The sequence below is a fragment of the Orcinus orca genome, chromosome 15, assembly GCF_937001465.1.
Source record: "Orcinus orca chromosome 15, mOrcOrc1.1, whole genome shotgun sequence".
Classification (NCBI taxonomy): domain Eukaryota; kingdom Metazoa; phylum Chordata; class Mammalia; order Artiodactyla; family Delphinidae; genus Orcinus; species Orcinus orca.
Window position 1 is genome coordinate 12,658,093 of NC_064573.1, and position 27,880 is coordinate 12,685,972.

A 27,880-nucleotide genomic window follows, 5' to 3' on the forward strand; every position below is an offset into this window, starting at 1 on the left:
TAAATTGTCCAAAATGAATAAAAGACTAGGGGAAAAATTAAAAGCCAGGGCATCATTAAGCGGTGAGATGACTTTAAGCAGCCCATCACACGGGGGAGTGGAGTCTTCGAAAGAGAAGAGAGACAGACAGAAAAAAGTTTTGAAGAATCAATGGATGGACATATTTCAAATCTGATGAAAACTATAACCCACAGAGACAAGAAGCTCAACAAACAGTAAGTAAAACAAGAAAAAAAACTCAACTGAGGCACATCAAAATCAAATTGCTGAAAACCAGGGATAAAGGTGGGGTTTGGGGAGTAGAGAACAACATATCCTACAGAGGAACAAAGGACGAATGACAGCAGAGTTCTCATCAGAAACAATGCAGAAGACAGCGGAGCAACATCTTTAAGGTACCGATAGGAAGAAACTGTCAACCTGGATTTCTAAACCAGTGAGAACAGCTTTCACAAGTAAAGGTGCAAAAAAGACATTTTCAGACACACAAATAAAAGACAACCACTACAAGAAATGTAAAAGGAACTACATGAAACAGAAGAAAATGATACTACCAGATGGAAATCTGGATAAAAGAATGAAGTGTATTGGAAATGACAAATACGTGAGTAAATATAAACATTTTCTTTTTCTTATTTTAAAAATCACTTTAGAACAGTGGTTCTCAATGGGGGAAATTTTGCCCCCAGGAGACATTTTGGCTTGTAACGATTGGGAGTGGTGGTGATATTGACATTTATTGGGTACAGGCCAGGGGTACTGCTAAATATCCTACAATGCACAGGACACCCCCCTCCTTCCCCTGCCCCACAACAACGAAGAATTATCTGGCTCAAAATGTCAATAATACTGAAGTGGAGAAACACTACTTTAGAATAACTGTTTAAAGTAAAAATTACAACAATGTATTCTGGGGTTTATAACAAAAGTAGAAGTAAAACATATGACAGCAAGAGCAGAAAGACTAGGAGAGGGGAAATGGAAGTACACAATGTAAGGTTCTTATAATATATGTGAATTGATACATTACTTGAAGGTAAACTGTAATTAATAAGGTAAAGGTTATCCTATAAACCCTAAACAAACCACACACACACAAGGAGAACTAATAAGAATAAAGGAGATAAAGTGGAATAAGAAATATTCAATCCAAAAGAATGAAGAAAAAGAGAAAGAGAATCAAGAACAGATGAGACAAGCAGAAAACAAATACTAGTAAATTGGCAGATTTAAACCTAACCATATCAATAATTTCATTAAATATAAAAATGGTCTAAACACCACCCAAAAAGACAGAAAGTCAGATTATATAAAAAAGCAAGATTTAACTAAATACTGCCTGTAAGAAATACACTTTAAACATAAAGAGACAGGGGCTTCCCTGGTGGCACAGTGGCTAAGAATCTGCCTGCCAATGCAGGGGACACAGGTTCGATCCCTGGTCTGGGAAGATCCCACATGCCGTGGAGCAACTAAGCCCATGCGCCACAACTACTGAGCCTGCGCTCTAGAGCCCAAGCTCTGCAACAAGAGAAGCCACCACAATGAGAAACCCATGCACCGCAACAAAGAGTAGCCCCCGCTCGCTGCAACTAGAGAAAGCCCATGCAGGAATGAAGACACAACACAGCCTAAATAAATAAATAAACAAATAAATAAATGAAATACACTTACTAAAAAAAAAAAATCTAGATTTATTTTAAAAATAAAATAAAGAGACAAATAGCTTAAAAGCAAAAGGATAAAAAATGATATACAGTGGACCCTTGAACAATATGGGTTTAAGCTGTGTAGGTCCACTTATATGCTGACTTTTTTCCTCTAAATACTACTACAGTACTACACAATCTGTGGTTGGTTAAATCTGCGGGTGTGGAACCTCGGATACAAAGGGCTGAATGTAAAGTTACGTGTGGATTTTTGACTGTTTTTTGACCCCCGTGTTGTTCAAGGGTCGACTATACTATGCTAAATACTAATCAAAAGAAAGCGGAATAGCTACATTAATACCAGACAAAATATATTTCAGCACAAAGAACATTACAGAAACAAAGAGTCATTTCATAATGTTAAAGAGGTCAGTTCGTCACAATGCTATAACATTCTGAATGTTTATGCACCTAATAACAGAGCTTGGAAATACATGAAGCAAAAACGGAGAGAACTACAAGGAGAAACAGATAAAACTAGAGTTATACTCTCTCAGTCACTGATGGAAAAGTAGACAGAAAATCAGCAAGGATATTTAAGACTTGAACAACATTATCAACCAACTTGATCTAAATGATACCCTACCCAAGATTTTTTCCAAATGCACACAGAGTATTTACCAAGATAAACCATATTCTGGTCCAGAAAATGCCTCAATAAGTTTAAAGGATTCAACTGATTCAGAGTATGTCCTCTAACCATATTGGAAAAATTGCTTAGAAAGAAATTTATAGCTCTAAATGCACAGAATATTAATCCTTAAGCCCAAATCAATGACCTAAACTTCTACCCTAAGAAGCTAGAAAATTAAGGGCAAAACAAACCCAAAGCGAGCAGAAAGGAAATAATAAAAATAAAAGCAGAAGTCAGTGAAATAGAAAACAGAAAAACAACAGAAAAATCAATGAAACCAAAAGCTGGTTCTTTGAGAATATTAATAAAACTGATAAACCTCAAACCAATTTGATCAGGATAAACAGACAAATGACAGATATATTAGGAATGAGAGAGGGGAGAGACACAATCACTACAGATCCTGTAGACATTAAAAGGAGAATAATGGAATATTATGATCAAGTTTATGCCAATAAATTTGAATACTAGATGAAAATGCATAAATTCTCGGAAAGACATAAATTACCAAAGTTCATTCAAGAAGAAGAGATAATCCTATATTAAAGAAATTGTATGTCTAGTTATAAACCAAAGAAAATTCCAGGCCCAGATGGGATTTATTAGTAAATGCTACCAAACATTTAAGGAAGAAATAATATAAATTCCAAACTCTTCCAGAAAACTGAAGAAGAGGAAATACTCCTCAATTCATTCTATGAGGCCAGCATCACCCTGCCTGATACCAAAACCAGACATAGACACCACAGGAAAAGAAAACTACAGGCTAATCTGTGAATACAGACGTGCTCAACAAATTACCAGAAAACTGAATCCAGCAGCATATAAAAAAGGGTAATACATCATGACCACAGGGAATTTTTCCTGAAAATGCAAGGCTGATTCGACATTTTAAAATCAATGTAATTCACTACATCAACAGACTAAGAAATAAAAAATATGATCATCTCAATTGATGCAGAAAAAGCCTATGACAAAATCTGATACACATTATAAAAACTCTTAGCAAACTAGGAATAGAAGGGAATTTTCTAACTTGATAAAGGAAGTCTACAAAAACACCTTTAACATCATATTTAATTGTGAAAGATTACATTCTCACCAAAAGAGATATAGGTATGGATGATAAGCATGTGAAAAGATGATCAACAATCATTAGTCACTAGGGAAATAAACATTAAAACCACAATGAAATATCACTATTGGAATGACCAAAACCACTACCACCACTGCCACCACCTGATCTTACAGGTACTGGTGAGAATGTGGAGCAACGAGAAGTCTCATTCATCGCTGCTGGGAATGCAAAATGGTACAGCCACTTTGGGAAACATTCTGGCAGTTTCTTATAAAATTAAATATATACTTGTCATAACGACTCAGCAATCCTTCTCATAGGTATTCACCCAAGAGAAATGACAACACCCAAAAACCTGTATGCAGGTTTATATGTTTATGGGATTTTTATTTGTATTTGCTAAAAAATAGAAACCATCTAAATAATTTATCCTTCAAGTTGTGTATGGATAAACAAACCGTAACATATTCATGCAATGGAATAATACTCTGCAGTAACAAGGAACAAATTGCTAACACATGCAACATCACTAATCTAAAATGCATGGTGCTAAGTGAAAGAAGCTAGACTGAGAAGGCTGTATACCGCATAATTCCATTTACACGACATTCTAGAAAAGCAAAACTAACGGAACAAAAAACAGATCAGGAGTTGCCAGGGGCTGGGAGGGGGGAGAAGAAATTGCAACAGAGGGGCATGGAGGAATTTTGAGGAACTGTTCTATAATTCGATTATAATGGTGATTACACAATCACCATCACCAAGCAGAGCTCGAGCTCTTTCATCAAAACTTGCAGAGCTGTACACTAAACAGGGTGAATGTTGTTGAATATAAATGATACCTTCTTACTGTATATAAATTAATGAAAAGAAGAAAGTTATTAAGCACCTAATATGTATCATGGCTAGGTAACAGCGGTATGAACCTGAAAATGTAATTCCTGAGCTTAAGGAGTTTGGGGATAAATAACAATAGTAATACCCATTATCATTAATGGGAATAATAACTAAATTTAAATAGAGTTTACTATATGGCACATGTTATTCTAAGTTCTTCACGTATGTAATCAGTGGATCCTTACAATAACCCTATAAGGACAAGTAGTATTTTTGATGAGGAAAGTAAGCTAAAGAGAGATTGAGTAACTGCTCAAGGTCACATAGCAAAAAAGTATAGAGCCCAGATTCAAAGCTAAGAAATCTGGCTCTTACCCCAGTACTTTGAAATTCTTTTTTTTTGCGGTACACAGGCCTCTCACTGTCGTGGCCTCTCCCGTTGCGGAGCAACAGGCTCCGGACGCGCAGGCCCAGCGGCCATGGCTCACGGGCCCAGCCGCTCTGCGACATGTGGGATCTTCCCGGACCGGGGCACGAATCCGTGTCCCCTGCATTGGCAGGCGGACTCTCAACCACTGCGCCACCAGGGAAGCCCAGTACTTTGAAATTCTTGCCTCCATTTATTAAAGAAAAAAAAGTTATCCCTAGTTATATGACAATTAGTGGCAAAGTAAAATTTAATTATATAATAGTAAATCGTCTTATAATTCTGTCTTCTTCTATAAGCTCCCCTTGCTAGAAAGAATGGGGCAGGAGGTATGAAAAAAATAACGTGTTTTAGAAGTACAGTAGTGATTTTTCTTTTCTGCTGAAGCTTCCTGTTTGTTTTTTAGTCTGAGGAAGAACCTAAATTATAGGATTGCAGCTCCCTGCTTGGATTTTCCCAAAGGATCTGAAATAACCTGATAGGGAGGCAACACAGCACCAGTACCCATCGGGGAAAGTGGGAGGGAGAAGAGAATAGATGTCTATTGAGATTTGGGGCAGGGACAACTGCAGTTCTCTCCTTCCTTCAAAGCAGCAAGCTCCTTGCTTATATATCTACTTTATCCACAACTCAAAAAGAAAACTCTTGAGAAACTTCTGCTGGCAAAACCAAAGGGTAAAAAAGCGAGGGAAAATGAAGTGAGGGCCAGGGATGGCATGGGACTTCTGAGGTGCTGACAATGTTCTATTTTTCGATCTAGGTGCTGGTTCACTTAAGGACAATCCATAGAGTTGTATGCTTACCGTTTATCTTACACTTCAATATAGCAAAAATTTTTTTTAAGAAGGAATTGTGGAAAAGGGAATTATGTAGGAAAAAATACCTAACTGGTCACTGCTTCATTAATATATATGAGTAGATAATACATTTTAATATCCAGAGAGGTTTAAAAACCAATCTTGGATTTCACATCAGTGTTCTGGAATTAGAGAGCAGTTTCACACACTGGTGTTTATAAGTAAGACAGAAGATCTTTTGATCTAAAAAAAGAAAGATCTCTAGGAAGGAACTTTGACTGCTCCAAAGAATGTATAGTTTCTTCCTCTCTCCCCAAAATATAATGATATACAGTGCAAAGTACATAGAAATAAGCAGTCAGAGCCCAGACACAACTGGTTATTCTGCCTTTTTTGGGGGGGGGGCAAATGGAACAGAGATGTTGAAATGGGGGCTACGTCTTCTCTAATATGCCAAAGCACACTCTCAGGGAAAGAGGACAGGATCAGTGCGTCAGACGCACAGTGCGAGTTCATTCTGTTTTCTGACCCAAGGAAAAGCAGTCAGCATGGCAACCACAATTCCACCTTTTATTTTCCATGAAGGGTATTCAAGCTAGTCGTGGTTCTCAGTCCTGAATGCATATTAGAATCACCTGGGGGACATGTTAAAGCATTCTGATTTAACGGGCCTAGGCTGGAAAAATGTTCTTTAAGGTTCCTCACCTGACTGATTCTAATGTGCACCCAGGGTTGAACGCTGTTAGCTATTATGGGATCATCCTCCACTTCCTGTTCTTCCCCTGCTCTCAATATTTCGTGTTCTTATACCTTAGCTAATTAAATTATGACCATTCTAATTTATAGGATCCTTTGCTTTTCTAGTACTGATTTATCAGCACCCCTTCTTAGAAAGCAAGCAAGCCTGAAGAGCTGGATTACAATTCTCAAGAAATCAACATCTGCATCAGAGACAGGGCAGGTTGGTGAAAATAGGGAAGAAAAAGAAATTAAGATGCACAAGACCTGATGGCAAGACAAGCAGCTGACATTACAGGGAATGGACATCAAATTCCCGACAAGCTAATTTAGACTGTAAAAAACAGCTCCACAGAAACAGTGACTGTCAATAACATAAGGGATCTCGAATATGGACAATCAAGGCTACTTCTACTCCTTTAATACTCTCCCTGTTTTGCTTGGTAAACAGGCTTCAGAGAAAGATAAAGGGGCTTTTCAAAAGAGCAGGGATGCATTTCAATACTTATGCCTTCTCCAAACACTGGAGTCTCACATAGATATAATGTGTCAGTTACACCGTATCCTAGCAACATCCTCACAAAGAGAGAGTACGTGGTGCCAAGCAGGGCTTAGCCTAATGTTCCAGCCTAAGTCATGAGGTGGCCTCACTCTGGGGAAACACACTGAAATAAATGTGACACGGGGAAAGTGTGTGCTAGCACTGGGCTTCTACTCCACTAAAGCAGGGAGGCAGGGGGGCGGGCAGGTGGCGGTTCTCACTCCAAAGTTTCACCCCACTTACTTGTTTTTCACCCCTGAAGCTTCGGTGTAGCCATGGCTCCATACAGCTGGGGCTCCAGACGCATCGCCTCCCGAAGGCTGATCAATCTTGAAACAGCGGATATTACTAACCAGAGAAACAGAGGGGCCAGGAATCATTAAAACAGAACATGTGCAAATTGCTACTTTTACCTGAGAAATGAAAAACACCTAAGCACTCTGTACTTACCATTTGTGTTTAATGTGTCTGCAATATTTATCAGCAACAAGAGCTAGCTACTCATCATAATGAAAACAAAGGGGCATATATACAGAGCATGAAAATTAGTTTTATCAGCATCAAATGTCGGTTATTAGGCACTTTCTCACACACACACACCCACACACACCCACACACACACACACACCCCCACACCCCCACCCCCCCCCCCACACACACACACACACCACCCCTAGATGGCTACTCTCTCCTGGGGATGAAGGGGACAGCTCTCAACCTTGGCATGAGAAAAGACAACTATTAAGTTGGGTGTATTCTCACAACATGAAGCCCAGATTTGAAAAGAATGAAACCCAAGCCACGACTGTACTGTGTTTGGATCATGTGAGAGAATTCTGCAACACTCATCCTCAAATCCAGTATCTGCCCACATCACCCCTTCAAATATTTCACAAACATTACTGGGGACTTGCTATCCCCTGAAGCTTCCAATTCTTTCCTCACCTGCACAACCATGCTGAGACCAATATCATAAAATTATGAAGTAAACGAGGGGCATTCAATAAATTACACATTAACTACATATAAATGAACTGGGAAACAAATTCTTATCTCACTTTGGCTCTCATATGCTATAAGTGGTCCAAAAGGACCCAAAACAGAAATATTAGAAGAGTAAACCTTCAAATGCAGTTCATTAAAAACCAGCCTGCTAGAAAGCATTCAGTGCTCACAAACAGGAAGTCATACAGATGTGAAGCAGGTTTTTAAAAGGCCACCTACCACATGGTGAGATAAATCCCTACTTGTAAATTGCCACTAGTTTTTTCCCCCTTACTTAAACAAGAGAAACAGAATTATGTATAATCTCTTAACACCTAAACAATTTTGTCCTGAGCTCAAGAATTTAAATTATCTGTTGGCATTCATTAACTCCAAAATATAATAAATACTGAATACCTTTCCTAAGAACCATTCAACTCAGAAGTAAATCAATGTCTAATAATATTCACTTTGATTCTAGAAATATTTGGTGGCAATTTCTTTGAAATTTAAAAATATTTCATTAAAGAAAAGTTTCTACTCTTCATTACCAGAAAACATTCACCTTTTCCTTTATCCTAAAAAAGCTGAAAAACTTAAAAATCATAGGTAGTGTCAACAGAAAATCTCAAAATCTAATACCTCATTTTACAGATATATCCTCCTTTCAAACCCATCAATAAAAGGCGTATTTAAAAAGATAGTCTGCTGTTGTTTGCTTTCCATATGACCTGGTACCAAATTTTATCCACGTACAATGGCAAGCAATGCAATGGGTTTCTTAAGGCATACCTTAAGGTTCTCCCTACATTTTTCCTACCTTTCTGAGTTCTGGAGAAAAACAGAAGACTCCTTTCTAAAGACATTTACACTTTTTACAGAACAGGGAGCCTTCAAAGAAATAATTCCATTTCCTAGCCCGTTTTTTTTTTTTTTTTTTTCGGTACGCGGGCCTCTCACTGCTGCGGCCTCTCCTGCTGCGGAGCACAGGCTCCGGACACGCAGGCTCAGCGGCCATGGCTCACGGGCCCAGCCGCTCCGCGGCATGTGGGATCTTCCCGGACCGGGGCACGAACCCGCGTCCCCTGCATGGGCAGGCGGACTCTCAACCACTACGCCACCAGGGAAGCCCTCCTAGCCTGATTATTAAAGAAAAAAGTAATCCTTAAACTCCCCCATAATCCTTTCTAGTGAAGGAGCAATCTCTCATTTCCGCCAAGCTGAACACAGTGTGGCTGAGCAGCCGTCTGAAGTGACCTGGATGTTGACTCTCGTACATCTTGAAATTAGTCTGAGGGAATCTGGGAGCCGGAGCTCAGTCACACGGAAGAGTCGCCATATGGACTAACCCTGCCTCATGTAGAACAAATAGGCCAACCCTCTAAAAGAGCAAGTAATACATGAGATATGGAAACTCTCCCAAGTTATTAAGAAGCCACAACCTTCTAGATATTAAATAGAGGGTAACGTTTTTACCTAAGAGTGTTATGATTTCACTGTCTGTTACTAATTTTTTTTTTAATCTGAGAACACACATGTGCTTCACTGTAGCAGCTCTGGCCACTCTAGTAACATATGTCCTTTGGTAGAGAATTTTAAGAGATACTGTCTTATGCCTATATAATAATGGGGTCATTCTATTATATATATGGTTTTGCATCTTTTTTCTAATTACATCTTGAACATTTCCCCATGTCATTTTATATTCATCCTAAATTTAATTAGAAATATCTTGATGACTATCTCTAAAAGTTATATCAATTTACAACCCTCCATCAACACGAATTTGAGGGGGAAAATGTTATCATTTAAATATTTTATTTAATATTTCCTTGATACACTAATAAGGCTGAACTTTTCATGTAACTATCCATACTTTGTTTAGTAAATGTTAATGTGCTTCACTTACTTTCTGCTTGAGTGAGTACTTATCACTAAGAACATTCATAAGAACATTTTCTATTAAGAAAGACTCATAAGAACATTTTCTATTAAGAATATTAATGCTTCTATTTTTCTTATTTTTTGCCAGCGTTTCTTCTCAGTTTGTCATTTGCCTTTTAGATTTACCTTTGATAGCTTTTGGAATAGATATCTAAAACTTTTATGTAAAAAAAGTATTTTTATATAAAAATATACATAACATAAATATCAAAACCACTCTATACATATTGACTTCTTTTCTGATTTCCCCCACCCCCTTCTCTGCCCTAAAAAGTCCTTTTCTGGTTTGTAAATATATCCATATGATTTCTTCTTACTTTTAAAAATTATTTCATTTTATGTATTTAACTCTTTAATTTAGCTGGAATTTATTTTGGTGTGCAATAAAAATTCAACTTATATTTTTCTCCAAACAGCTACTTCCATTGATTAACAGATTTTTATATAATTATTTTTATCATAAAATTATGTCATATTTGTAAAAACTCAAAAAGTTACCCATTATAAAGATGAAATATGTTTTGCTAATCCATGTATTCTTAGTTCTGGAAGTCCCTTAGAGAGTGTGTAGGCCATCCTCCCTAAGAGATGAGAAAACTAAGGTCTGGACACACTGAGGGATTTGGGCCAACGCTTCACATACTGATACACAGTGGAAAGAGCCTCGGTCCCCGTGGCTTCCCAAAGACACTGTACTTAGGCAATATTCTTCAACTAAATCAATTTCCTCATTAAGTACTTAAAATATCAACGAACAGGCACTAATTAAGCCAATTCCAACCAGGAATCACCTTAGGTGATTTTCAAATTTTGATATGTACTAAAGCCTACGATAATAATAATGGACCGCCAATATTACTCTTCTTTTCAAAATTCTTCTCCTTTTCAGTTTTTTCTAAGATATTGGAAGATGACTTTCAGCAACAGATATTACAACAGAGTTTAAGCACAGATGGCATACACAATGTCTAATGTGTGTTGATGTCAAGGACTGTTACTTTGAGATACACTGCAAAAAATTCTGAAAATTCAGAAAAATTTAAAGAAGAAAGTAAAGACCATCCATAATTATATTATCCAGAGAACAGCATCATTTTAACATTTTGTTTTATATCCTTTTAGGAATTTTCTCGTTGTGCATGTGCACACACACACGCACACATACCCAAATGCACACAAATTTATGCTACAAAAAGTGGGATTACACTATACAAATTTCCTTGTAAACTTTCTTTTCACCTAACGTCATATGCAGAGATCTTTCAAGTTAGTAATACAACTCCACATCATTGTTTTTAGTGGTTGTATAATATTCATTATAATATTCATCATGTGAAGCATAATTTAATTTTATTGATATTTAGAGTTCTGTGATGAACATTGTTATAAAGAAATCTTTTCTAACAAGGTTAACTTTAATGTTTTACATAGTGAACTCCATCCAACCTGTTATTCTCCATCAACAGAAAACATGAGACAGTACCAATGAACTCTCTTCCCAAAACAGGAAGACAACCTAGCAGGATCTAACTACCCCACTCTCCCAGTTTTGTTTAAATAACCTGAATTTTAGTTCCAAGTTGTTCATTTACCCCACATTATGAATCTCCTGCAAAATCCCTTTGTAACATTTGCATTAAGCATCACACACCATATTATTCGTAACCGAGATGTACATTTACTTCTTGGTTGTTCACTGCTCTCTCCTGTGTCTTTAAATCCCCTTTTCCTCTTTGTTTTCATTATTCTCATCTCTTTTTGTCTGGACACTTTCTCAAAAACTTTCTGAAAGGACACGAGTATCCAATTACTTGAAAATTTGTTTGGCCATTCGTCCATTTTGGTGAACTACAGACTCACAAATCACTTCACTTCAAATGTGTGTAGATAGACCTAATAAGTCAACAGATGCTTCATATTCCATTTAATGTTTTGACTAAGTGATAAATGTCATTTTCAGTGAATAGCGATGGGGCTGCAGCGCTTCACAAAATACTTACTTCAGCAGCTCCAGGGTTTTGTGATCGAGGGCGAGTCGGGGGTTTCCAGTCAGGTCTAGTTCTTGCAGTTTTGGAGGCAGGTTTTCTGGTAAAGTGACTTCGCTTAGCTCATTACAGCTCACGTCCACGCACTGAAGGAACAAGTGGAAACACGAGGAGATGGCCTGGAGAAGTTGTTCAGGTAGTTCTATGCTCCTACTCGTTGCAGGAAAATCAGTGTGACCGTTCACTGTACTATGATGGCCAAATGCAGAAACTACGTTTGTCTGCTATTCTGCCATAAACATTTAAAACAGACTTTGCTAAATGTAATTAAAATTTTACTTTCTTTAAATAACACAAATTCCATGTTCTTTATACTCCCCAGCTTCATCCTTTTAAGTTCATCTCTACATTTAAAAATTAAGCATTAACTGAAAAACCCTAAAGATCGTGTCTCACTCACATTGTTCACAATATCTCCGCACTTGCTGTGGCCATGAGGGTTACAGTTACAACATCAAGATGGAACTTTAAAGGGCTTGTCTTTGGTTTTTAAAACAAACCAAAAAACATGCAAAATGAGGAGAAGGCAGGGAACGAATATTCAAAATGGGAAGATAATTCAAAAGAAGCTAAATAAGAAAGTGGCGAAAGACTAGCAAGTGAGCCTGCCTACTATATGCACGGGAAAAATGCAGGAGTCAAATATAGATCCTGCACTCCAGGCATCCAATACCTGGACTTTCCAACAGCCCTGCCTAATCTCACCTGGAAAACTGCCACAAAAAGGGTCAGCATACCGATTAGAACGAAAATTATGTGTTATCTGTGAATGGGAATAACACCACCTTTCTTGCAAAATGTAAGGCTTAAATGAGCTAAGTCCCAAAAGGAGGTGTTGCATTTCTGTTATGGGAGCGGGCACCAGGGTAGAAGAAGGATCACATGCACCAGAGAGAACAGTTGGCAATTTTTCTGATAAGAGAATGTGTAACCAACAATTTAGCGGAATGGGGAGAAAGCATTCAATTATCTGGCTTGAGCTGGTACCTTATTATAATATTTTAAAATGCCTAAAGAGCATATTAAAAATCTTAAGGTGGACTGAAAGGCAAACTGTATCCAAGAATTTCAGTCTTAAAAGTGGACAAATTCATCTTTATCTGGAAAATTTTTTAAAGAACTTAAATCTATTATGCATTGGGGAGGGGTAGAGACTGGGTAAAATGAAAACCTCTATTTTTGGAGAAATATATTCTCAGTTGAATTCAAACAATACAATGTTTCCACACAAATTGTTTCATACCCTTGCTCTGAAACAGTAGCAATGATATACTGTAATTTTTTTTTATTATGAGAGCATTATAACCACATTATAAAAAGTTGGACAGAGATTAGAAAACTTACCGTTAAATTTAACACCTGAACACAACCAGTGTTAGAATTCTATTTTTGTTTCTTTTAGCCTTATTATTAATATAAAAAACTTTTAAAACCCATAAATGTAGGTACAATTTCATTACATTTCACTTATTCTATATCTTCACATCAGTACAGATAAAACAACACATGGTGTCAATATAATCTCCTGGTGGTGATGAAACATGAGCTTAAGGCCTGACAGGTGTGGGCAACACAGAACGTAGGTGGTTGACACAAACGAATTCAGAGGTCAGAGCATGCATTATGGGGAGAGAGTCAAGGCATTTTAGAACATTACTGAATTTTTTGAAATTGGTGAGCAATGTTTTTTAATGTTACCGCTAAAGATTTAAACTTTCACAGTTCTGTAGAGGTAAAATTGCTCATTCTTTAAATTACCAAATTATAAAATGAGTTCAATAGGGTATTCATTTATAAAGATAATGTTGGTGATGGTAACGCAGATCTTATGAGATGGTGCTCACGCACTACCCCCGCCGAGGCCCATTTCATCACCAAGTCTTTAATTCACGGCAGTCAGTTCCCGTAGTCCTGTTCTGACCCACATCACGTTTCCCCTGGAGGATTTGCTTTCAGTCTCACTTCCCTCTGCTGCATTCCCCACAATGCTGTCAGGGTGATTCTCTGATGCGGTTTGTTCTATCACATCACACTCCAGCTTCAGTCTTTCTTTTGCTCCCTACTACCCTTCAATCTGCCACCAAAGTCCTCAGCACGTCAACTAAGGCCTTCACCCCACCTTTCGCCACCTGCTTCCTCACACTCTATATTCAGTTGCGTCAAAGTTAACTCTTGCATGTGTCATGTTCTCATTTGTCTGTGCCTTTGCACTTGCTATTCTCTGTGAATGGAACTCTTCAAGCTATCCTTGCCTTCTACCTGGTAATCTGCCTTATTCTTTCAAGACTCAACGCCACTACAATGTCACTCAATTCCACTACAGCCCCCGTTTCAATTAGATGTCCCTTGTTATAAGTATCTGCTTATTTCTTTCTTTCACTAGACCATGAGCTCCTAGAGAGAAGGGACTGCCTCTTCTCCTCCTATATCCGAAGTGCAGTGCACTGCAAAGAATAGAGGCTCGGTAGATGCCTTCACCGAAAGGAGGAACAAATAAACAATCGATTGCCTGGCACTTGGTAAACAATTATTTGTTGAATGAATAAATGAATGGATCTTATAAGAAGGTTCCTCAGTAATTAAGTCTCTTAGGATGGGAACTGAGATACACATGTTTAGGTTAAATTCAGTCTAGAATAAGTAGCACTGCAAAGCAATTGATACGTTTTAAAATGCTTTTGTTTCTGCATGAGAAGGAAACTCTTTAAGGGCAGATAAGCAGAGAAACACCTTTATATAGTTCTGCACATTGAAGGAGGTTTATTCCTAAAAATTACAGGACACTGGTACTTGGTGCCAATCTACTGGTGTCAACGCAGATAGTGACTGCTTTACTTACAAGTACTATTTCCTATTCTTTTAATAGTCCTCAACAAACACTTGACTGAATAATTGTAACGGCGACCACTAAGAAAAGAGAAAATTTGGAAGTGAGACCTGAGAAAAAAATTTAGTACCCACATATTCTATGTTGTTTAATGTATGTATTTATATTTAATGCACTAAAATTTTCTTGGAAATACATTGTTAAATAGAATATTGAATCTAAAACGTTATCATTCCCTCTTTCAGGCCCATTCTAGGACACAGCTAACAAAAATCACTCTGCTATAATACAAAACTCTGGTAAGAATACTCAAAAAAGAATTATCCAACCCTCAGAAAAAGTGAGATAACTCATAATTGAGAAGGAACTCATGATTTAGAGGAAATGACTACTAATACAATTATATATGAGTATAGGAAAATAATCAGTGTATCTTAAAGAAAGGGAATACAATGTGATGTATAGTTCAAGTGTAATTATCACAAAAGTTGCAATATCTTAATTATGATGATTCCTCACAAAACATTACTAAAGAAAAAAGCATATCAATGTTCACAGCAGTGTATTATTCATTATCTGCCAAATAATTGCCTGGGCTGCCCCGAATCAGCAACTTAACTAGTGAGCTCTGAGGTTCTGCAACCCCCTTGCTTCTTCCTTCCTCAGACCACAGCTAGTCCCCCACCTCAACTGTGCCGCCCAACAGCTCTGACAGCTCCAAATGGCGGGGCTCCCACTCACCTTCTGCACTCCCTAGTCCTCACAAGGTGAAAGCCGCTGATGTATAACATGTTCCCCCTCCGAACAGGTTCACTAATTTCCATTTTGAAGTCAAAAGAAGCAAATACATCCAAGTACTCAACCAAAGTAACATTTATTTAGCATCTACTAAATGGCAGACAATAAGTCAGACATCAGGGACCTCGAGAGAGATGGCAGACACAGTCCCCAGCCCGAGGAACTCCCAGGCTAAAGGGGGAAATGAACACCACTACCTACCTCCAGCTGCTATGATCAACGATGTGTACAAGTGTGCGTGGCTGTGACAGTGAAGGGGCAGCTACTGAGACCACAGAGAGGGCTTTCCAGGAGAGGATTTTTGTGAAGAATCAAAATTAAAGATAAAGAGGCAGATGGGAACAGGAGGGCATCTAGCAAGCACTGACAGCACGTGCACCAGGCAAGAGACAGAGTGATGCACGGTATACCAGGACACGAAGCAAGTGTGGTTGGTGTGGCTGGAGATGGTCGGGCCCGAGAGCAGAAGATGAGGCTGGAGAGGCAGGTAGGGGCCAAACGGTGAACTACAGATTGTGTCTTACGCTGAAGTCATCTATACTACCTCCCTCTCTCAGAGTTCTACAGGAACCCGAATATTGTAGCTTTAGAGTAAAATACATGTACACACATGTGTAGTATTTCTCATTATATAACTTTAAGTCAAATTCTCTTTTAACACTTAAACTACTACATATTCTTGATGTTGCAAAAGGCTAAGGCATCATCACTGTAGGATGTTCACACAACTAAGTAAACCTATTAACTAAGAGAGCCAGTCTGAACCTTTTGCTTTAAACACAGACCCTAAAGCCAAGGTTGAAGTTCGGTTTTTCTATGTAATAGTGTATTTGTCTATAATTATTCAGGAATGTATATTGTTTAAACCTCCCCACCTTTCAGGAAGTTGCAAAAGAAGAACTTTAATTTGTACAGCCTCTTCCTTTTAAATTTATATACAGTATCTGTGATTTTTCTCAACTGGATTTTAGAAACCTTATTGGCAACTACTTGACAAAAATGACAATCAGGGTAAAACTTTGTTTTAAACAAATCCTCGATCCATCAAATAGCATTCCATTCCTCCAAATAGCGAATTCCCTTAAGCACCAAAATAAATTATTTATAAAATCTGACTTTAAGAAAATGCATCCTATATAAACTAAGCAATTCCTTTACCTCATAAATTTCATTACCTCATAAAATTGGTTATGTGTGCCCTTGGGGAGACTCAGTGGTATATCACAAAGTTACAGGACACCTGGCCCATGCTTCTGGGGGCTTCAGTGTTACTCAAAGATTATGGAGAGGAAGAGCCTTTATTTTTACATTAAAACTAAAAGAAATGGTAAAAAGTAGAACACAAAATTAGCATGTGATTTTAGATCAAAAAGGAGACTTCAAAGAAATTTATAGATGATTCCAGGCTGTATTCCAGATTTGGGGGCATATGAGCTCACTCCTCTTTTTCCTTACTAATAAAAGACTTTGAAGAGCAGGATAGTGACCACTTCACAGCCAACTTCTTTGAGGACTCATGGTCACAAGTGCTCCTTTCTCCAGGAGCATCTCTAAAGGGATACTTTTAATATGCACGAGCTCACAGAGGACCAGTTCTTTATCTGTATGTACACATAACCCACTTCGTAAGATGCATGCAGTATTTCACTGTAAAGGACATGGCTTTGTGTTTAAAAGGGCTGCTGAAATACTTTTTAAAACTAGAGTTAAAAAAACAAACAAATTAGTCTGAGTTAATAAATTATCCCAACTTTGAAAGACAGAGACTATGCAGTCCTAGCTTCCTGCTGGTGAGTCGCCAGTGAGGCAGGGAGAAAAGTGGCTTAAATGGCCATGTCCTGGTAGACACTGCTTCATTCCTTTTTCCTTAGCTCTTGTCCCAAACAGGAATGGATGCCAGATTCCCCAAATGATAGAAGAATTCCTAAATAACCATTACCCAGATTCCAGGACCATAATGACAATTGCTCCTACTTCCTGGTTTTTGGATACTGCAGTTCCTAGATGACCTTTTAAGTCTAGTAGGTCAACTACTCTACCAAACTAGACATCTAACTGGCCCCTGATCTGTCTTTATTTCCATTATCCTGCTTTCCAAAGAATTAATGCCTTTTCTTTCATCCATTCTGACCTAGCCGTTTCCCCATGTTCTTTGTGTCCTATGACTGAGCTGGTTCTCTCGCTCTCATCTCACTTTAGAAACAACAACATGGCTTGATTCCAAGGGAGATTCAACTTCCTGCAGCCATTGTTCTCAAGAGTGTGGCATATTAAAAATACTTCATACTCCATGAAGTGAAATAACAGTCCTAAAGACGAAGTCACTCAGCTTATCCAAGTGGTTTATTACTGCACAGCACAAACATGAAAATAACCTTCTGAAGAGAATTTAAAACATTTTAAAAGATGCTGTTCACCCAGTAATCAGAATCAGGACACCGCAGGGAAATGGAAAATTTGACAAAAGCTGCTGATATACAGTGTTTAAATTTCAAACTTCATTCATTGTATGTGTCACACATTTCTTTCATCTGCTTAAACCACACTTCAAAAAAGGTAGGACCATGTCCCTAACTGGAAGTAACTCAACTAAAAGCTTTGGTGTTGTTGCAGAACTCCTACATGATCAACGTGACTGCGATGTGGTTCGGTGAAGGGCCCCTGAGGAAGAGAAGCCGAGTGCCACACCCGCGGCCACCTCTGCTTTTCAGGTCCATCAGCTCTAGCAGCCTACGTGAGGACCTCGGCCTGGGACCAGCCAAGCCAAGTCTGGCTTCTGTGGTGATTGAGAGCTGATCCGTATCCAGAGGGAGGTCTGTCTATTTTAGAATCAGAACAGAACATGACCTGCTCCAGGAACACAGGACTGGTGGTGGGGTTTGGAAGACTAATTTGAAAGTGCTAAACAAAGGTGAAGACAATAATATCAATACTAAGGAACAAAACGACTATGACTCTGGGTGCACTTGAGCTCATCGAAAAACTCTAAAAAATATTTTTTTTTCCTACGAATTTATATGACCTTCCTGCCCAAGTACAGAATTTGATGCCTGATGATCACTTTAACAGATCTCACCAAATGCACCAAAATGAGAAAAGGCCAGACCTAAATTTTATCCAAGAATAGGGGATGCATATAGTCTCTGTTTTAGGGGTACATGAATAATGGCCTGATTTTACAAGTTTAAAAAACTACATTTAAAAAAAATAATAAATAAAGTAAAATAAAAAACTATATTTTAGCATATATATTTTAGTAATAAAACTTGTTTACCCTTTAAATGATAATTGGTTTTAAAGCTTTGGTAACAAAGCAGTGAACAAGCACTTTTCTTTAACGTCTGAAAAGATGAGACTGCTCACAGAGAACTAGCTAAATATACCAGGATCTTATCCCTCTTTAAATTATCTGTTAATGTTTATAATTGCAATGATCTTCATACCTTTTATGAAATACTTTACAATTATTGTACTTTATTTTCAAGAAGCAATAAGAATACAATCTAGGATTATTAACTCAATGATAATATTTTAATAGCGGCTGGAGTACTTCAACTTAGGAAAAAACATGATTTCTTTTCCATTAGAAACATGCTTTAGGGCTCAGTTTGCAGTCAACACTCTCATAGGTATTTTATCATCTGTTTACAGCAAATATTTTTTACCAGGAATTTTCTTTTGGATGGTTTATTTATTTATTTTTGGCCACACTGCACGGCATGTGGAATCTTAGTTCCCCAACCAGGGATCGAACCCGCGCCCCCTGCATTGCAAGCACGAAGTCTCAACCACTCGACCGCCAGGGAAGTCCCTTGGATGGTTTAAATCTGCATAAATACTTATACAGCAACTTAAAATATTCTCATATGAAATAACACTAAAATATCATTTCGGAGTTCTCAAACAATATAACTACTACTTTTTCAATACCACTGTCTGTCCAGGGCTGCCAAGTTTGTACTTTGTACATAAAGGAGACTTGATACTGCTCACCGCACCCACCCCACCCCCGCCACAAATAAAACCCCAGCAACAAAATATCTCTTGGTAATGGAAGAGCTGGGTCAGAAACACTGGACATTTTTAACATAAGGAAAATGCTAAGCTACAATATCTGGGGTTAAAAATCAAAGAACAAAAGAAGAAAAACTGTAAAAAAAAAAAAAAAAAAAAAAGTAATACCAAAAGTAAAATTTGAAAAGGAGCTGTAAAGCAGGGTTACAGGGGAAGGAATTAAATGCAAACACGAGGGCACCAAGTTTAGAATCCAGGAATCCAAGCAAGGGTCTAAGAGAAGATTTGCTTTCATAGAGCAACATTCGTATTTTACAAAATTTAGTCAAAACTTGAAAAGTTTAAACGTCTATCTGTATCTGTATTTTAAACCAGATACTTAAAAAAAAAAAGAATCTACGATTAAGAGTTATATAACATTAAAAGACAGGTGCAGAAAGTAAGACCAGCAAACAGGAGGTTAATCTTGAGACCTCGGTGCACAGAGACCTGTTTAATGAGGCCCCGTGACAGACACCACACCCCCCACGGAGTAATGGGCAGTGGAGCAGCCCCTGGAAAGCTTAGCTGTCAACACTGCTCCTGCGATGGAAGCAAAGAAGCATTTGTTTAAGTGACAGATTTCTTGGATTTTGTGGATCAACAGCCAGAACAGTTGCTCCATATAATCAACATCAGAGTTGAACCCCATCGAGGTCTTGTAACTAATTATAGTTAACATTTACAGAGCTCTTACCAGGTGCCACTTCTATTTCAAATGCTTTACATGTATTATTTCATTTCATCCTCACAGCAATACTGTAAAGGAAGCAGTGTTCTTTCCCTCATTTTACATAGGAGGAAACGGAGCAATTAAGCAGCTTTTAGTTGGGATCCACCTCTAGATCTGTCTTCCTTCAGAGCCCCACCTCTTACCTACTGTAAAAGGTATATAAAGTAAAAATAAAACATTTCTGCTAGTTAACAGTAAGTATTCTAAAATGACACGGTCATGTATGAGGTGACAGTGCGCTCACAGTAAAATATTTCATGGCTTAAGCACACACACACACGCACACACTTATCAAATGGCTTGTATACACCTCAACCATGTAAATGTACAAAACTCCTGTGGTGAAAAATTATTCATGCTATTCAAAGTGTCTTCAAATAGGAGATTAGAATATGCTCCTAGTCTATAACCAGAATTACTTTTTATTAAGCACAAAACTAATCATCAGAAATGCTAAAATGCAAAATGAAAGAACTTCTTACTCTTTGCTCCAAAAAAAAAAAAAAAGAATAAAAAGTTGTTAGATGGTTTTCATTCTAGTGAACTGGTTTCGTCCGATGAGACTGCCCTGAGTCAGGAGCCAGGAACTGCAGAATGTCTCTGCCACCAACTTGCTGTCTTCAGTTTATAGAAACCACTTTCTTTTCAGCACCTCAGTTTCCTCACCTACCAAATGGGAATACTATCTGTTCTGTCAGGTTTCATTAAATTGAAGTGAATGCTTGGTAATGGTAACAGTAATGAGACTACATCTATATAGGGAATTATTACTAATTGGGTGCTGGGGTGGTGGATGCTATTTAATTAGGGGAGTTGGGGGGAGGGGTGTGCAGAGGTACTGTTAACTATCTCAAACTATTATCAAACCTGATTCAGTCTCTGAGTCTCATAACCACCCTGGAAATAAGTAGGACAAGTACTGTTAGACAGATGGGAAAGAGTTAGGTGGCTATGTGGCTAGTTAGGGACAGAGCCCAGAAGACAATTTTCCCCACTCCCAGTCCAGTGTTTTTTGATCACTGTTTTTTTTTTTTCCCTCTGCCGACTCAGAGGTGTAGCCCAGTGCTGAGGAAGGACGGAGCAAGGACAACAGAGAAATCTTCATTCTGAGGAAATCTAACAAGGGTGCGAACATCCTGAACCGATGAACTAGAGAAAACAAGTCTCTTTGTGGACCTGAAGCTTGGAGTTTATGGAATCGACCCACGTACCTTGATTTCTGGGAGCTGCATAACTTCAGGAAAGACCTCGATGCAGTTGGAGTGAGCGATCACCGTGTGCATGCGCCTGCAATTCATGATCGTTGTCGGGACGGCCTTCAGTTTATTCCCACTGATGTCAATTTCTTCAAGTTCTTCCAGCTTTGCCATTTTACTGAAAGAGAGAAAATCCAAGGGTGGGCAGGTCACAAAGTAATTGTAAGGAAATTTAGAAAGAAAATAATAGATAATGAGAACCAAAAGGTAATTTACTATGACTCTGAAGATTCTTTAAAGATTCACTTGCACTAGTCATTTTAACAGACAAGTTTTTCACTACTGTTTTTGAGTATCAAAGTATTTTGATACCTCCTTTCTTGTTACAAAACAAAAACTCTTAACTTCAGCTCTTTGAATTGGCAACAAGAAGAAAAATGGACGTCCTTTTCCTATGAAAACTCTGTGTGTGAATTGAGTTATCCTGACAACAATCACTTTACTATGTAGCTTAGTCTGAACTCCAGTGAAAATCCTACCCAAATGGGTCAAAAGCTGGCATTAATCTAATCTATGTGCTTTAAAAGTGTGAGAGTATTATTTCTTCGTATTGGCACTGAAACCTCAAGGGAATATATAGAGTAGAAAAGGGTATGGTTTATATGAAGATATGCTTTCTCCTGAAACCCCACTCCCCAAATTCCTTGGACATCCCTTGTGATAACAAGGTGGTCATGAGAAGCAGGATGCCGGAAGGTGATCTGGATCATCTCTCGACCTCTGGCAATGCCCAAATTCAATCTGGACCCAAAAGAAATTTCTCTCAACTCCTGCTAAACACCTACAAAGAAAGAATCTTTCTCATCTTACCTTAATAACAAGTCCTAATGTAATTTAACACTTTTGTTTAAGAATGTCTTGTATTGTGCAATCTTAACCTATAATGTAGAATTACTATTTAATTACATTAATCAATAATTACAGTAACTCAATAAAGAAAAACTCCAGAATTAGGGTTTCTTACATTTTCTGTAAATCTGGAGGGAAAAAACCCTCTGCCTCTACAAACCTATAATGCATCTATCACTCCTCTGGCCCTTTTCCCACCACTTGTGAAGGTGGAATCTAACAAGTGCAGGATTCCCAGTGAGTGCAACTCAAACTTATAATCTAAATCATTTAGTTTAGAGTTATTGGTATCTCCTCTCCTTGCTGTGGTTTCATTTGTCACAATAAACCTTTTAAAAAATTTAGCAAGAAACACTTTATTGCTTTTTTTCTTTTTTCTCTCAAAAATAAAGGTTACCTTATTTGCTTACTTGAAAATAAATATACGCCGAAGATACAAGAACTAAGTTTTTATCTTATGAAATCAGATCTTTTAATATCATAAACATTCAACATGGTATTAGGATATGCTACAAACAACACTGTATGCACAGACTGTGAAGTAATCCATCTGTGATAGCCTGAATTTGTAAGATTATTATTTGAATATGTTGTCATCATATTGTGAGAAGAAATGTGGAGAAACCAATGAGTAATAGGCACGAAAAAAGATTGAGAGTATAGACATCAGGTCCAAGAAAGAAAACATGTCAAAGAAGTTTCTATCCCTCAGCATAGAAAGGAGGTGGTCAAAAAAAATTCTCTGTAGTTAGGGTGATTACTACTGGCATGGGTCAGTGGGGGATAACCTCAGAATTTGAGCTGATGATCATTTCTCCTGCTGGCCTTAGTCATTCACCATCAAATGAGGACCATGAGCCCTTTCAGAGATATTATTGCTATGCTTCCAAAAATAACATCTCATTCCACAGTAAAAGAAAAGTACATTAAAAGAAAAAAAAAAAGAAAGAAAGAAAACTTAATCAGTAACATCAAATGAGGGGGAAAAAGTAAAGAAATAAATGTATACTACAAAAATAGAGTAATACTTGAAGTCAATGCATATTTGGGCCTCCCTCCTTTAGTAAGGGTTTCAACAGACTGGTCTCCTTGATGCTAGCAGAGGGAGGCTGTCCCCGTATTTTGCTTTGGCCCAGTGCTAAGTCGCAGTTAGCAGCAGAATACCAGAGGGGTTAGTGTTTGCTTCTTTGATGTGTGGGTGTGAGTTCTAAGACCTAACTTGTTAAAGCTTCACTCAAAGCAAGATACAATGCCACTGCTCCCCAAAATTAGAAATTAAAATTAAAATAGACTTAAAAGTAGAATTTTCTAAGAGCCATAAATTATTTGTAATGTCACAGTTTCTAAGAATGCACAGGCCACCATTGCTTTCTATACCATAAGCATAAATACAAAAGCTATTAGCTAACTGAGAACCTTCAGGTTCCTAGTTTATGTTCTAATTCTCACACATCATACTAGGTTAATCTTTTTTTTTTTTAATTTGACTGGTTAAAAGGAAGCAAAAGAAAAAATATACCTGCTAGATGACATGACTTATTTCAAAATCATAAGAACATTCTAGCAATTGGGTCCTTGGATACATTCATATTAGAAAAATGAACACACTTCTCTTTAGGGGAATGCTGACAATGGCTTATATAAAAGACACTGTGAATAAGAATCAGGAGGAACAAGCTTTACATTATCTGGGAAATAAACATGTTAGTTTTTGCCTTTCCATCTATGAATCCATTTTCAGAAATGCAATGAAGGATGTCACTCTGTAATCTTCTTTTACCTTGCTGGAAAACTCTGAAGTCGGTTATAGGCCATGTGAAGAATCTTCAGATGGGGGTGTCCTGTTAACAAGGGTACACATTTATCTGTGAGGTTGTTATTCGTCAAATACAACTCCTGTAAGACGCTGTTTGTCTCTTCAGAGAGTGTGGCTGGAGGAAGGGTTTCCAGTTTGTTTGCAGATGCATTCAGGAATCTCAGGCTACAATGACAAAAATGCAACAGAATCCCACTGATAAGCCACAGGTCTAGTCCAGAATCTTCAACAAACCTAGAATCTTTCTGATTGATAACTGGCATATTAGAAACTGGGTTTAGAAACATGAATCTAAAGGTAGGTCTTGGCATGGAAGCAACCTAAATGTCCATCGACAGAGCAATGGATAAAGAAGATGTGGTACATATATATACAATGGAATATTACCTAGCCATAAAAAAGAATCAAATAATGCCATTTGCAGGAACATGGATGGACCTAGAGATTGTCATACTGAGTGAAGTAAGTCAGACAGAGAAAGAGAAATATCGTTTGATATCACTTATATGCGGAATCTAAAAAGAAATGATACAAATGAACGTATTTACAAAATAGAAACGGACTCACAGACTTAGAGAATGAACTTATGGTTACCGGGAGGAAGGGTGGAGGGAAGGGATAGTCAGGGAGTTTGGGACTGACATGTACACACTGCTGTATTTAAAAAGGATAACCAACAAGGACCTACTATATAGCACAGGGAACTCTGCTCAATGTTATGTGGCAGCCTGGATGGGAGGGGAGTCTGGGGGAGAACAGATACATCTACATGTAGGGCTGAGTTGCTTTGTGCACCTGAAACTATCACAACATTGTTAACTGGCTATACTCCAATATAAAATAAAAAGTTTAAAACAAAAAAAAGATAGGTCTTGGCTTTGGCAGGCATACAGATATGTGACTCCACTGTCCATAATGAACACAGCAGCTATCTGTATGTGTTAACTACAAAGAGAAATCAATTTTTATGGAAGCACAAAGGTGAGAGAAAGTGATTAATTTTATAGCTGGTGGGGAGTCGAAGGGATAGTGATAAGATAAAATTAATATTCTGTCTTAAGAAAGAGAAAAACAACTGCCTATTTTAAAATAAAAGAGCTCTTATAGTAATAAAATAATTAGACATTAGATCACAATACAACTAAATCACATAGTGACTAACTAAGTCCTTTTCAGTATGATGCCCAAACCATATGTTACTGACATATATTCACAACTGCAAGGGATAATTTACTCTTGTAGTAAAATAATGTAATACTATGTAGTAGTGAAAATGAAGAACAACTACATGTATCAATAGGATGAATCTCACAAATATAATATTGAGTAAAAGAAGCCAGATACCAGAGGACACACTGCATGATTCCCTAATTATAGAGTTCAGAATCAGGCAAAACTTATCTGTGGTATTAGAAGTCAGGGAAGGGAAGCAGTGTCTAGGAGACAGCTTCTAATTTTTCCAATATGATAACATTCTGGTTCTTGATCTGAGTGCTGGTCACATGAGTGTGTTCACTTTGAGAAAATTTATCAAGTGCTACAGTTACGATATGGCCCCTTTTCTGTATCTATATTATACTTCAATAAAATTTACATTAAAACAAGATGTATATGCTACCGGTTATCCAAATGATAGAGCGAACAATAGCTAAACTATGAAGAATGTTTTTACACCTGAGATAACTAAAACTGTCAAAAACTGTAATTCCTTCCATAGTTATTGTGAAACACAGACAAATGCAAAATGCAAAGCTGGGGAACTGAAACAGAATCCCTGCTGCGATCAGGTTCCAAATCACTGGAAAGGGAGAGAGGGACAGAGCAGGAACTGTGCACGGCTCAGCAGACAACCCTGCTGCTTCACAGTGGATCTCCACCACGTGTGTCCCATAGTGAAGCTGCAGTGACCCGAGCGTGGAGAGCATCCAGCCCACAGGACTCACCTGCCATGGTTGCCAAGGTCAAAGCTGACTTGTCCCCCACCCCTTACCTAGAACTACCCTGTTAATGAACTGCCTTTCTCGTTTCAAAACCACCCAGGTTTGAAATGTTCAGCATTCAATTCAGGACTATTTTACCATATGTTAGTAAAAAAAAATAAAATCTTCCTTAAAAAGGAAGACTCTGGAATACCAGGTACAGTTATTTTTAATCTTGGATAAAAAGAAATCTTTGTATTCGGGCGTCATCACCAAAACTGTCATCCCAAGCCCTCAGTCTACTAACTTAATAATCTCCAATCTTGCGACCTCCACACACTTACACACACACGGCCCAACTCCACTACTTATCTAAGGAAAAGCAGCTTCCCCAAAATAGAACATTTTCCATTAAAGAAACATGTATTCCGTTGACATTAAAAAAAAAAGGAAGTTAGAAAAAGGCTGTACAAAAAAAAAAAGAAAAGAAAAAGTCTGTACAGACCATAAATAGTCATGGGAAATTATAGTCGTGTGTGCTACAGAGAAGAAAATAAAGGTCATTCATGCAGTTTCTGAAATGGTTTTGACATAGGACGGAAACCCCTTCCAGCACCATAGTTCTTTAAAGTACTTTTACCAGTCTCATTTGTATCACCTGACTTAAATACCCTGTTAAGATTTCTTCAGTGTAGAATTAGAAAAAATTAAAATGCATTGCCCTAAAACATCTTGCAATGGGGTTGGCTGGGAAACTCTGACAATCTCATTAAAATACAATTCTCTAGGAAATATGTAGTTATAGATACATGAAAAGAAAAGAAAGAAATTAACTCATGAATATTTGCATATTTTTAGGCCAGAAAAAGAGGGAAAGTTGCTTTGAAAGGAAAAAAGACTGACTAGTGAATGCTCACCTAGAAAACTGCAAAAGGGACTTTAAAAACGCCTTACAACATCTGATGAAGGGAAGAGAGGGATTTCCAAAAAGACTTGTCCCCTCATCTTGTTGAAATTTGCCTGTATTGAAGTTTATACTCTTTATGGGAAACGGGGGGGGAGGGGGGCGGGAATCCTGCACCCTCCACTCCAGGAAATGAAACTAAGTTGAAGCTACATGGGCTGGTTCCAAAGGATTTAGTTTGAATTGAATAAAGCCTGACTGAATCATCGTGTTAGTTAACGGTCAAAGAGCAAACAATTGGGCTAAAAACATTTTTGATTATAATAGTCTCCGGGAAATTAAATTCAATACCAATCCTTTTAAAAATAAAATACCTGTCCCACAACCTCATGTTTCAGCAGGAGGCAAATTAAGTTGGTTTAATCGTCTGGGTGTTGTATTTCCATCAGAATGAGCAACTACTTTAATTTTGCAAAATTTCTCCAGTATGGGTAACGGTTTTACTCAATAAATATGGTGTATAACCCCACCCCCTGCTTTCAAAGCCTCCCCAAAACTAAATTCCTAAAGCACTGAGTTTGGTCTCAACTCAGTATGATATGAGAGAACTTCCTCAAGCTTTTCCCTTATAGGTTTTTGTAATAACTCTATAAAAGACTTGTTTAATGTGCCATGAGAGTTTCATCCATAGAACCCTCTTCACTATGCAACCCTCTTATAATCATTAGAGAAAAGCAGTAACATATCACTTTTTCTCATTTGTAAAGTGCTCTCTAGAGACCACAGCTCTTTCCTATTTCCTGTTTCACTTGATTCTCCCAACATCCCAGAGATGCCCCCCTTATATTTCACAGAAGACAAACTGAAGCTGAGAAAAGTCAAATTACCTGGCTGTTGTTAAATAGTAATTAGTGTCAGAGCCAGAAATAAACCCAGATCTCACCAATCTTAGAGTCCACTATTTCCTACAAAATTCAACTGATGAAAACAG

At 37.8% G+C, this 27,880-nt stretch overlaps 1 protein-coding gene across 3 annotated transcripts in view; it reads right to left on the reverse strand.

Annotated features, from left to right (window-relative positions):
- PHLPP1 (PH domain and leucine rich repeat protein phosphatase 1) overlaps positions 1-27,880 on the reverse strand; it is a 212,719-nt gene that overhangs the window by 8,019 nt on the left and 176,820 nt on the right. For all 3 annotated transcript variants that reach the window (XM_033425001.2, XM_033425002.2, XM_004268066.4), the window contains 4 exons: positions 24,031-24,231; positions 21,357-21,519; positions 11,690-11,820; positions 7,005-7,109 (listed from right to left, as the gene is read on the reverse strand). In XM_033425001.2, the coding sequence (XP_033280892.1) occupies positions 7,005-7,109; positions 11,690-11,820; positions 21,357-21,519; positions 24,031-24,231 (600 nt within the window). The remainder of the gene's footprint in view (positions 1-7,004; positions 7,110-11,689; positions 11,821-21,356; positions 21,520-24,030; positions 24,232-27,880) is intronic.